The following is a 13,280-nucleotide window of genomic DNA, read 5'->3' on the forward strand; positions in this document are numbered from 1 at the left end:
GGAAATTTCACGTCTCTGCTCAGTCAAAGGCAGCTAATGCGTTCAACGTTTAAACAAAACAAATATTGATCTTTTTTTTTTTTGTGCCGATTTGTCGCTCATCATGTTTAAGTAGGCGTCTCGCAACCCAATGTGATTACCGACTGGATGTGAGTGGCGCATGCGCAGTAGCGGAGCTACTCACGGAGCGAGTCACGTCGACATCTATCTGCACAAGCGCGCCGCCATATGGTCGCCACACGCGCTCATTTTCCCGTGCTAAGAAGAACGTGCCCAGCAACAAGTTGCTTTTTGTGCGAAGTTAATCCACAAAGTTCGCGACGTAGGAGGTCCAGAACTACTTGACTGGAACCAATTCGAAAGATTTGGTCCGTCCATCATCATGTGGTCTTTGTGTGCGTTGAAGCTTCGCACGCAGCCTAGTTAGCTTAGGTTAGCTTGCAAACAAAGAACAACGTGGTTCGACGCTTGAACAAGTTGGAGCTTCCTAAAGTGTGCAAAATGCGTGCAAGAAGGACGCCAGCCGCACAGTTCGAGGCGGAACTTTGTGGCGCAAAAGCTCAGCGACGACATCAACTCTCGACTGCTTGCAAAATGCAAGTAAAAGTTGTTCTTCGCAGACAAGCAGGTTGGTTCACCGATTCGGGAAATACTATTCTTTTTTTCCCGTCCTCATGGTGTTGATTCTGAATTGAAAGATGAGCATTCAAGGCCAGACCTTCCTGTTTATTGCACTGAACGTATATCGTTTTGAATCATAAAGATATTATTTTTACTTATTATTCATTTATTGATCCCAGTGGCGTCTTAAGGAGTGTTTTAGGGGGGCTAAAATATTCTTAAGCCAACCTAATTCTCCTAAAAAAGAACATTACAAAAATGCTAACATATTCACTATAAAGATGTCAGAATATTAATTTAAATCAATAATCTTATAAGCTGTCGTTATTAACTTAAATATGATCATACGTACTTAACAGAATAAAGTAGGAACCCCCTTCAGTGAATCGCTATCCAATCAGTAGAGGCCGTTAATGGGCTGGGTCCCAGACTTTTCTCTCAGTGTTTGAAAAATACAGGGAGAACAGTCTGGCCATGCCAGGCAAACTCTAAGCAACATTACCCCGTGTGACCCTTTACTTCCAATTTTCTTAAATGGCGACAATCAATAAAAAAAAAGTTGACTGCGATGGCCAACACTTCAAGGATAGGTGGATATTGGACTATTTCTTCAATAAAGTACGCAACAACTGTTTGCCTCATTTGCAAAGAGACAGTCGCTGTTTTCAAAGAGTTCGATGTGACGCGATATTACCAAACAAGACACGCTGACATGTACGACAACATTACAGGGAGAAATGAAAGCAACTTGAAGCTCGTTTAATTTCACAGCTGCAGTATTTCGCAAGAGCCCGAGTGTCGAAAGAGAACGCCACAAAGGCGAGATTGTTGAAATTATGAATTAAAAAAATAATAATAATAACGCAAATGTGACACACAGAAGGGCTTGCTAAAATTTGTTTAAATATATTGTTCCATGTAAATCAGCCAAGGCAGCCCCCCACATTTTTACCACGCCAAATCTGGCCCCCTTAGCAAAAAGTTTGGACACCCCTGTTTAACTGATGATCCGTAGACGAGGCTAGCTTCTTTCACTTGGTACCAGCTAAATATTATTCAAAAAATAATGATGGTGGAAGAAATACGTATCTTGAATTTGAAACTGTATGTTGTCGGTGATTAGCCTCACAATGATCTTAATTGTGGTTCTCAGCCCAAAACCCTCTAAATATATATTAAATGCATCTTACCAGATATAAAATGACTACTACATAATCTGTGGTGATCGTTTGGTGCCCAGTTTTCTCGTCGAATTGCAGCAGTCCATCACGGTCTCCTCTCCGGGTCTCTCGGAATACGGTAGAACTTCAAGTCTCTCCGTCTGTCTTCTCTGTTACTGCAACCAACCGCCACACACGCCTTCACCATTTTGATTATTAATGTTAACGAAGGGAAAAACACGCCATAATAGACCACGTGACGTCACAGCCACGCCCCCGCGCCATGATGTCCGCATACTCGCCATAGAAATGCATTAGCGCTTCGTAAATTCTTCCTATTATTGCACGTTTTACTGCTCGTCAACATTAATACTCAAAATGGTGAAGTCGTGTGTGGCGGTCGGTTGCAAAAACAGAGAAGATAGACGGAGAGACTTGAATTTTTACCGTATTCCGAGAGACACGAAGAGGAGGCCGCGATTGACTGCTGCAATTCGACGAGACAACTGGGCTCCAAACGACTACCACAGATTATGTAGTAGTCATTTTATATCTGGTAAGATGCATTTAATATATATTTAGAGGGTTTCGGGCTGACAACCACAATTAAGATCATTGCTAGGCTAATCGCCGACAACATACACGTATGTATGTAGTTAGTGCTATCGCTAAACCATATAAACATTAAAAGCCCTAGCTCCATTGACAAATGACATGAAATACATTAGACTTGACAGTGGATGTTAGCAAGAACAAAAGATTTTCAATTGAAAATTTCGTAACTCACCTTCCGAGCACAAGATTCCTGCCGAATTTTCGTGTACGAGGACGTGTTTCACCTAACCAGCAACGTAGCATTTATAAGCCTCCAAGCTCTTAAAGTTTTTCAAACTTTCGTGAGAATAGGCTGATTTTGTGTGGGTATCAGATGTCAGGCGAAGCCAGCGGGTCGAAAAACATCGATTTAGGCATCAAATACGGATCTGGCGAATGGATAAACTGAAGCTTTTCCACGTAACGCCTTTTATGCAACGGATCCAATGAGTTTACAGCGTCAGATAACACCGGGGCTTCCATGAATTGCTCTATAACTTGCACGACTAATAGAAAACAATGAGAATAGGTCTGAAAAAGAGGTACAATATGGCGGCCGGAAACAGCGACACGCCCATTTTGTGACGTAGGTGAGTAGGGTCTATAGGAGGAATTTACATAGCGGTAATGAGTAAACACGACGAGCTGACAGACAATATGGCGCGGAGGCGTGGTTGTGATGTCATGTGGGTAGGGTCTATATATACATGAGATGTCTAGGCGTAGATTGTATGATGTCGGCTTCTGTCCGGAAATATTGGAGCCACCTAGCCTAGCATCGCGTTTGCTACAGCATCTCAACAAACACTCTTCCCTCTCCGTGTCTCTTGACTTTTCTTGCGTCATTCAAGCAACGTATTAACGAACATTGTCTCGTTACAGAAACGGTGACCAAATCCGAACGAATGGAAAAAAAAAAAAAAAGACGTAATGCACGAAAAATGTGCAGATTTTGAACGTAGCGTACGGCGTACACATTTAAAAATCAGTGCTCACTTGTACAAATTACGACGACACCGTATGAATTATAGTGGACCGTCACAGTTACAGTAGGTAGTAGCACTCTGTAGCAAGGGACATCCAACTATCAGTGGTCAGGGCGAAACTATGTGCTTTAGCTAAATCATCTTCGATGGCTTTGCGTGCCTTTTCATAAATGTCGGGTATTACGTTGTTGGAGAAATATGTCCTCGAGGGAACAATGTAACGCGGGTCAAGCGTTGCAAATAAGTTAACGAAGCCCGCCGTGTGTTTTCACTGGTGTCATCTTCAGGGTTGTCCTGAGGTACCAGAGTCATGTTATAAAAGCGTTGCCATTAGCATGGGGAACAAGCGCTGAGCAATGCTTGCATTTCTTTTTTCTTCAATATTTTCTCTCCCTCCGCATTGTAGTCCACGGGGAAACCAAAATGTTGCCACACCGCAAATTTGAAAGAAGCCGGTGCTTCCTCAAAATTCGGTCTCTCCACTTCTCCGCTCGCCATAGCTATTTGTTTTCTTTCTTGTTTCACTTTCACTCCGCTCGTAAGCGAGAGAGGGCGTTACTCAGCTTCTATTACACAGGTGCTTGACAGCGATCCGACATTTACTTGCGGTGCGGGAATTTCTCCACAGCGGTGCTTCACCTCACACACAGGCACACAGAGCTCGATCAATTCATTCCACAAGCGTTCGGAGTACATTAATTGCAAAACCGAAAAGGCGTGGTTCATAAAGGCGTATTGAACCGTACAGGGCGAACCGTACAGTTCGGCTTTGAACCGCAAACCGTTGCACCGCTAATATATACATATACAGTGCCTTGCAAAAGTATTCGGCCCCCTTGAACCTTGCAACCTTTCGCCACATTTCAGGCTTCAAACATAAAGATATAAAATTTTAATTTTTTGTCAAGAATCAACAACAAGTGGGACACAATCGTGAAGTGGAACAAAATTTATTGGATAATTTAAAACTTTTTTAACAAATAAAAAACTGAAAAGTGGGGCGTGCAATATTATTCGGCCCCCTTGCGTTAATACTTTGTAGCGCCACCTTTTGCTCCAATTACAGCTGCAAGTCGCTTGGGATATGTTTCTATCAGTTTTGCACATCGAGAGACTGACATTCTTGCCCATTCTTCCTTGCAAAACAGCTCGAGCTCAGTGAGGTTGGATGGAGAGTGTTTGTGAACAGCAGTCTTCAGCTCTTTCCACAGATTCTCGATTGGATTCAGGTCTGGACTTTGACTTGGCCAGTCTAACACCTGGATACGTTTATTTTTTAACTATTCCATTGTAGATTTGGCTTTATGTTTTGGATCATTGTCCTGTTGGAAGATAAATCTCTGTCCCAGTCTCAGGTCTTGTGCAGATAACAACAGGTTTTCTTCCAGAATGTTCCTGTATTTGGCTGCATCCATCTTCCCGTCAATTTTAACCATCTTCCCTGTCCCTGCTGAAGAAAAGCAGGCCCAAACCATGATGCTGCCACCACGTTTGCCACTGGGGATGGTGTGTTCAGGGTGATGAGCTGTGTTGCTTTTACGCCAAACATATCGTTTTGCATTGTGGCCAAAAAGTTCAATTTTGGTTTCATCTGACCAGAGCACCTTCTTCCACATGTTTGGTGTGTCTCCCAGGTGGCTTGTGGCAAACTTTAAACGAGACTTTTTATGGATATCTTTGAGAAATGGCTTTCTTCTTGCCACTCTTCCATAAAGGCCAGATTTGTGCAGTGTACGACTGATTGTTGTCCTATGGACAGACTCTCCCACCTCAGCTGTAGATCTCTGCAGTTCATCCAGAGTGATCATGGGCCTCTTGGCTGCATCTCTGATCAGTTTTCTCCTTGTTTGAGAAGAACGTTTGGAAAGACGGCCGGGTCTTGGTAGATTTGCAGTGGTCTGATGCTCCTTCCATTTCAATATGATGGCTTGCACAGTGCTCCTTGAGATGTTTAAAGCTTGGGAAATCTTTTTGTATCCAAATCCGGCTTTAAACTTCTCCACAACAGTATCTCAGACCTGCCTGGTCTGTTCCTTGGTTTTCATAATGCTCTCTGCACTTTAAATAGAACCCTGAGACTATCACAGAGCAGGTGCATTTATACGGAGACTTGATTACACCCAGATGGATTCTATTTATCATCATCGGTCATTTAGGACAACATTGGATCATTCAGAGATCCTCACTGAACTTCTGGAGTGAGTTTGCTGCACTGAAAGTAAAAGGGGCCGAATAATATTGCACGCCCCACTTTTCAGTTTTTTATTTGTTAAAAAAGTTAAAATTATCCAATAAATGTTGTTCCACTTCACGATTGTGTCCCACTTGTTGTTGATTCTTGACAAAAAAAATTAAATTTCATATCTTTATGTTTGAAGCCTGAAATGTGGCGAAAGGTTGCAAGATTCAAGGGGGCCGAATACTTTTGCAAGGCACTGTATATACACTCACTGGCCATACATATACACAGTGTATATATACAGTGGGGAGAACAAGTATTTGATACACTGCCAATGGGAAAACCCATTGGCAGTTTAACAAATACTTGTTCTCCCCACTGTACATATATACACTCACCGGTCACTTTATTAGGTACACCATGCTAGTAACAGGTTAGACCCCCTTTTGCCAGCACCTTGTTGAATCTATGCCACGAAGAAGTGAGGTGTACTTTATTAGGTACACCATGCTAGTAACGGGTTGGACCCCCTTTTGCCTTCAGAACTGCCTCACTTCTTCGTGGCATAGATTCAACAAGGTGCTGGAAGCATTCCTCAGAGAGTTTGGTCCATATTGACGTGATGGCATCACACAGTTGGTGCAGATTTGTTGGCTGCACATCCATGATGCCAATCTCCCGTTCCACCAAATCCCAAAGATGCTCTATTGGATTGAGATCTGGTGACTGTGGAGGCCATCTGAGTCCAGTGAACTCATTGTCATGTTCAAGAAACCAGTCTGAGATTATTCCAGCTTTATGACATGGCGCATTATCCTGCTGAAAGTAGCCATCAGAAGTTGGGTACATTGTGGACATAAAGGGATGGACATGGTCAGCAACAATACTCAGGTAGGCTGTGGCGTTCCCACCATGCTCAATTGGTACCAAGGGGCCCAAAGAGTGCCAAGAAAATATTCCCCACACCATTACACCACGACCACCAGCCTGAACCGTTGATACTGTACATGTGATATCTATGAGACGCATCAGATGCTACCTGCTACCACATCGTGAGGGCTAGTTTTGAGCAATGTCGGCGTAGTTTGGAGTGGCTGTCGGCTGCAGAAAGGTTTTTTATATTTTTTTATTGCTTCTTACTCTACGCACGTGACATCAGCGCGTTGTCCCGCATTAAAAGTAGTCAGGGCAAAACGTGATGCTTAGAGCTGTCAAAATTAAACGATTCCTCGTGGTGAATGAAATTACTCGGATCAGTTTTTAAACTCGAGTTCCTCGAGTATTCGTTTCAGCTCTAGTGTAAATATCTCATGAAACAGTGAGAACAACTGCGGTTTATAGCCCTGTGCGGCTTATCTATGAACAAACACTGTTTTTGTGTCAAACTTTCATGGGTAGCGGCTTATAGTCAGGTGCGCCTTATAGTCCAAAAATTACGGTCATTGGGTTATTCGTTTAATCGTTTCATTTAGTCAGAATCATATGCTGATATTCAACCAGTAACTATTAGACAAGCACGTTATTGACTTTACCAGTGATTCATTGCTTTTTAACTGACAGGTTAGCTCCACGCACAAGTTATGTTTTTTATGCGTATGCGCCGTTAAAGGATCAATTGGTTTCCACCGAGACCAGTGTGACGTTATTACATTTCTTTTGATTCGTAACCGAAAACTGGAATTAGCCCACAGAAAAGATTCCTAGTTGTCGAAAAGAGAGTTGTATTTACGCACCTACAAAAAAATAATCTGACGTCAAAATTTGGTGGTTACAGATACAAATGCCTAACACAAACACAAATGCGTAAATATGAGGACAATTTTTTTAATATACGAACACCAATGCAAGCATGAATCTTTTTGCTTCAATAATGCTTGCAATACGCTGTTTTAATGATGTCATCACAAGAAGACGATGGTTCTCAACACGATTTGTTTTCAAAACATTTCAACCGACATTGCACTTATTGCTATTTCTGGCCGATAGTTTTTAGCGCAGAATTTTCGGACGCATTTGTATGCGAAACAATGTCTCTTGCGCCTCAAAATTAAAGGGCATCTTTTTTTGATAAATACTTTTTAAATCCACACCATGCACCGAATCCACAAAACCGCAAGGGATCAATGTACTTGTTTCAGATGTAGTGATAGTCCATAAAATATATCAATGGTTTTCTTGTGCTGGCAGGTTTCAGAAGATATCTTGTTGCTGAGCGGCACGAGCCAGAATTTTCTGGCGATAAAGAGGATGTTGAGCTCTCCCAAATCAAAGAGGAGGAGGAGGAGCCAGAGCCCTGTCCACAGAAGCAACTTCTAATCAAAAAAGAGAATGAAGAGCTGCCATGCGTTAAAAAGGAGGAGGAGGAGCATATCACAAGTTTAAATGGTGAGCCCTTGAAGAATGAAGATGGTCCAAGTGAGGCCGGCAGAGGGGCAGAGCCTCCAAGGGACTGCAGCAGCAGCTCAACAGAAGGATTGCAAGCAGACATTTTCATCGCTCCATCAAGCAGAAGTGGCACCACATCACACTCACCTTACAATGATGATGGTCATAAAAAATCTCACACTGACAACAAACTCTGCAAATGCTCTCAGTGTGGGAAAACCTTTCTTACCAAGCAAACTTGTCATGCGCATATGAGGAGGCACACTGTCGAAAAACCTTTTTCCTGCTCAGTTTGTGATCAAAGATTCGCTCAGAAGCAACACTTAAAACACATAAGAACCCACATTGGGAAAAAACCTTTTTCCTGCTTAGGTTGTGGTCAAAGATTTAGTTGCAAGAGCAAATTAAAAAGTCATGAAAGAACCCACACTGGTGAAAAACCTTTTTCCTGCTCAGTTTGCGGTCAAGGATTCTCTCGAAAGCAAAACTTACAAAGTCACAAAAGAACCCACACTGGCGAAAAACCTTTTTCCTGCTCAGTTTGTGGTCAAAGATTCGCTCACAAACAAAACTTGAAAAAACACACAAGAACCCACACTGGCGAAAAACCTTTTTCCTGCTCAATTTGCGGTCAAAGATTTAGTTGCACGAGCAAATTAAAAAGGCACGTAAGAACCCACACTGGCGAAAAACCTTTTTCCTGCTCAATTTGTGGTCAAAGATTTAGTTGCACGAGCAAATTAAAAAGGCACGTAAGAACCCACACTGGCGAAAAACCTTTTTCCTGCTCAATTTGCGGTCAAAGATTTAGTTGCAAGAGCAAATTAAAAAGTCATGAAAGAACCCACACTGGCGAAAAACCTTTTTCCTGCTCAGTTTGTGTTCAAAGATTTGCTCAAAGGGGAAATCTAACAAAACACATAAGTACCCACACTGGTGAAAAACCTTTTTCCTGCTCAGTTTGTGATCAAAGATTCCGCCAAAAGAGCAGCTTAATACAACACACAAGAACCCACACTGGCGAAAAACCTTTTTCCTGCTCAGTTTGTGGTCAAAGATTCGCTCAGAAGCAACACTTAAAAAGTCACGAAAGAACCCACACTGGCGAAAAACCTTTTTCCTGCTCAGTCTGTGATGAAAGATTTCGTCTAAAGGGAACTCTAACAAAACACATAAGAACCCACACTGGCGAAAAACCTTTTTCCTGCTCAATGTGTGGTCAAGGATTCTCTCAAAAGCAAAACTTAAAAAGTCACGAAAGAACCCACACTGGCGAAAAACCTTTTTCCTGCTCAGTTTGTGGTCAAAGATTCGCTCAGAAGCAACACTTGAAAGAACACACAAGAATCCACACTGGCGAAAAACCTTTTTCCTGCTCAGTTTGTGATCAAAGATTCAGTCACAAGAGCACCTTAAAAAAACACACAGGAACTCACACTGGCGAAAAACCTTTTTCGCTCGGAAGGATCGAATGAAGAGACAATTGTGTTTTGCTGTTAAAAGCAGCGGCAAATGACTGTTTTGCCTGTCGTCCATGCTGGCTTCATCACATTTTGGATGCAGGTTAGGTTGGGGTTGGAGTTACGTTCGTATTCGTGGTACACTTCATTTTTGTGATTGCATTTTTGTTTGGACTTTGCCATTTTGTGTTTTACTTTTTCTTGCCATCAACGTATTTCCCTTGGTTCTCTCACCGACTGGCATTATTTATATCATAATCTCCCCTTCAAACTACTTTTCACTGCTCACTTGACTTTCTTGTTTGAGCGGTAATTGAAGTCCATCCTAATTGGTTTCACGTACTCAGTCCATTTGGACCTTATCAAGTGAAATCTATCAATCTGCAACATAAATGAAAATGACAGCTTCTCCATGATGTAAATTTCATGTACAATATCTATCCATTCCTCAATAGTTGGTGATTGTTTTTTGAGCCATTTCCTGGTAATAGCTTTCTTGGTGGCTGCTAATAAAATATTCAACCGTGTTTTATCATTGACTTTCAGTTCATCCAGTTTCAAATCACCCAAATAAAGACATTTACATTTAAAAGCGATATGTTGCCCGAAAATGTTCTCCAAGTGTGTATGAATCTCAGTCCAGTAGGGTTTAATAACATGGCATTTCCAAAATATGTGTGAGTGGTCCGCTCCATTTGTTCCACAGTCTCTCCAGCAGGCATCCCCTTTACCCAGGTGTCGTTTTTGGATTGGGGTTATAAAGTACCTCATAATGTTTTTCCAGCAGAATTCACGCCATATATTTGAGGTCGTTATGGTCCATTGCAATTGGCACATGTTCTCCCAGCTTTTTTCATCTACAGGGTCCCCGCGGGTTATTAAAAGTATTAAAAAGCATTGAATTTAGTTTTCCATTATTAAAGGTATTAAAAGTATTAAATTAGCTGTTGTAAGTCTGGAATTTTTTCACCGTGGTCTTAATTTTCAAGAACATCTCAGTGCAACCTAAATTATATCCGTGACCAAGTTGTTTTTTTTTTGTAATCCATAACAAAGATGACGCATAGAATTTTTACTTGCACTGCACTACAAATCGAAATGCAACTCGTGCGTGACAAACCACCACAACCGGCAAAACCGAGAATCCACCCACCTCTGCATCAGGAATGCGTCCGTTTGTCGGTGGAACAAAAACCCTGCAGGCAGAAGTATTGTGGATTCTGAACACCAAAACAGACCACCATTCATATACTTCAAATGAGTCCATTGGTGATCTGTTTCGGATATTACGTCATTTTTGGTCGGCATCGGCTGTCACAATGTTGGTCATAGTGCGTTTTGTTCTAGAGGGAGCGTTCCCGATGTCGTAACTGTCTTTTGTAACGAATTTTCAGTTGGTAGGAAAAAAAACGCACGTTTTCTTAATGTTTAAATAGTCTACATATTTTTATGATCATTATAAATGCATTTACAGAGTTAAATAACGCTGGAAAAGTTTGTTAAATATAATGTTAGTCAAATCGTGTGTTTTTTTCCGGAGGGAGCATTCCCGACTTCGTAACTGCAGCCAATTTAAGCTCAGGCCTAAAAAATCCATCCCGACCCGAACTGTGTTATAGACCCTACTCACATGACGTCACAACCACGCCTCCGCGCCATGTTGTCCGTCAACTCGTCGTGTTGACGCATTACCGCTACGTAAATTCCTCCTATTATGGCGTGTTTTTCTGCTCAACATTAATAATCAAAATGGTGAAGGCGTGTGTGGCGGTTGGTTGCAATAACAGAGAAGAGAGACGGAGAGACTTGAAGTTCTACCGTATTCCGAGAGACCCGGAGAGGAGAGCGAGATGGACTGCTGCAATTCGACGAGAAAACTGGGCTCCAAACGATTACCACAGATTATGTAGTAGTCATTTTATATCTGGTAAGATGCATTTAATATATATTTAGAGGGTTTTGGGCTGACAACCACAATTAGGATCATTGCGAGGCTAATCGCCGACAACATAGTTTCAAATTCAAGATGCTTATTTCTTCCACCATCATTACATTTTTAATAATATTTAGCTGGTACCAAGTGAAAGAAGCTGGCCTCGTCTACGGATCATCAGTTGAACAGTGGTGTCCAAACCTTTTGCAAAGGGGGCCAGATTTGGTGTGGTAAAAATGCGGGGGGCTACCTTGGCTGATTTACATAGAACAATATATTTAAACACATTTTAGCAAGCCCTTCTGTGTGTCACATTTGCTTTATTATTTTTTTCAATTCATAATTTCAACAGTCGTCTTTGTGGCGTTCTTTTTCGACACTCGGGCTCTTGCGAAATACTGCTGCTGTGAAATTAAACTAGCTTCAAGTTGCAATAATTTCTCGCTGCGCATCTTCCCTGTAATGTTGTCGTACAAGTCAGCGTGTCTTGTTCGGTAATATCATTATCGCGTCACATCGAACTCTTTGAAAACAGCGACTGTCTCTCTGCAAATGAGGCAGACACAGTTGTTGCGTGTTTTATTGAAGAAATAGTCCAATATCCACCTATCCTTGAAGCGTCGGCCATCGCAGTTAACTTTTTCTTTTTATTGATTGTCGCCATTTTAGAAAATTGGAAGTAAAGGGTCACACGGGGTAATGTTGCTTAGAGTGCTGCTCTTAAAGTTTTTCAAACTTTCGTGAGAATAGGCTGATTTTGTGTGGACAAGATAGTTGTAGATATCAGGGTAGCAGATGTCAGGCAGAGAGGGCAAAGACAGCGGGTCGAAAAATATCGATTTAGGCATCAAATATGGATCTGGCGAATGGATAGACTGAAGCTTTTCCACATCACGCCTTTTATGCAATGCATCCAATTAATTTTCAGCGTCTGAAAGCACCGGGGCTTCCATGAATTGCACAATAAATTGCACGACAAATTGAAACCATTGAGAATACGGATAAACACTGACGGACATTATGGCGGCTGGATACAGCGACACGTCATTCTGTGACGTTGGTGAGTAGGGTCTATTAAAGCCCGACCCACGTTTTGTGTGATAACATTTGTGACTTTGTCTGCATAAAACCTCAGCAGGGAAAAAAACCCGCACATTTTCTTAATGTTTAAATAGACTACATATTTTTATGATCATTATAAATGTATTTACACAACGAAATAACACTGGAAAAGTTTGTTAAATATGAATAAACAGATACGGTTTTGCGAAACTCGCAGAGGGGAAGATTAAAAAGGGCGTATAGGCACGCACTGGCTCTGCAATGACCATACAGCGCCTTCTTTTTTTTTTTAATCCGAATTATTTTAAAACAAGTATTCCTTAGTTTATCATTCATACATCGTTAATATATAGTTATTTCAAAAAGTTAGCGAGAAAGAACCCTGGCCCAGCCCGACGTAATATTTGACATTTCAATTTTGGTCATGTTTTCAGTTTAATTTAGCTGTTTCCAGCTTACTATGTTTATAATTGCGATGTTTGTTTACCGCTTTTCCTCTTACTGCGAAGAGGGAGGAAGTTACATCGGCCGCCGCAATGATATTTAAGACAAGTCATCAGCCATTTGCTGTGACCCGGGAATTTAACGCCTGCTTTCACGCACACTGCTTCCCATGTCAGTCGACGCGGGAAATTGTTTTCACACACAACTGCTGCACGGTTAAGTCCCGCGATATTCCCGTTGTTTTGGAGTATGTGATAGGGGCTCAAGTTACATCCAGATACTTTAGGTTGCAGTTTATGGGTCATGCGAAGGCAGTGGACCTGCTTAAACATTTCGGTTTGCCTTTCGAATGAATGTAAATTTCGCCGTTTTAACTCAAGAGTTAGCCATGTTTACTGGGGTCTTGGCAGGTGCACTAGCGGCTAGCCTGTTACAGAAGATGGCTGGTCTGAGTCC

General features: G+C 41.8%; 1 protein-coding gene across 1 annotated transcript; it reads left to right on the forward strand.

Moving 5' to 3' along the window:
- The first annotated feature begins 254 nt into the window (after positions 1–254).
- Positions 255–9,906, forward strand: LOC130928052 (gastrula zinc finger protein XlCGF57.1-like). The gene is made up of 2 exons (XM_057854257.1): positions 255–628; positions 7,728–9,906. The coding sequence occupies exons 1-2, from the start codon at positions 502–504 to the stop codon at positions 9,398–9,400; spliced, it is 1,800 nt and encodes a 599-aa protein (XP_057710240.1). The 5' UTR covers positions 255–501; the 3' UTR covers positions 9,401–9,906.
- Positions 9,907–13,280: the final 3,374 nt, after the last annotated feature.

Source organism: Corythoichthys intestinalis, chromosome 13, assembly GCF_030265065.1.
Source record: "Corythoichthys intestinalis isolate RoL2023-P3 chromosome 13, ASM3026506v1, whole genome shotgun sequence".
Taxonomy (NCBI): Eukaryota; Metazoa; Chordata; class Actinopteri; order Syngnathiformes; family Syngnathidae; genus Corythoichthys; species Corythoichthys intestinalis.

Coding starts and splice junctions, on each gene's coding strand:
- LOC130928052 (XM_057854257.1), top strand. CDS start 502: ATGCGTGCAAGAAGGACGCCAGCCGCACAGTTCGAGGCGGAACTTTGT. Junction 629..7,727: donor TGTTCTTCGCAGACAAGCAG/GTTGGTTCACCG, acceptor TTGTGCTGGCAG/GTTTCAGAAGATATCTTGTT.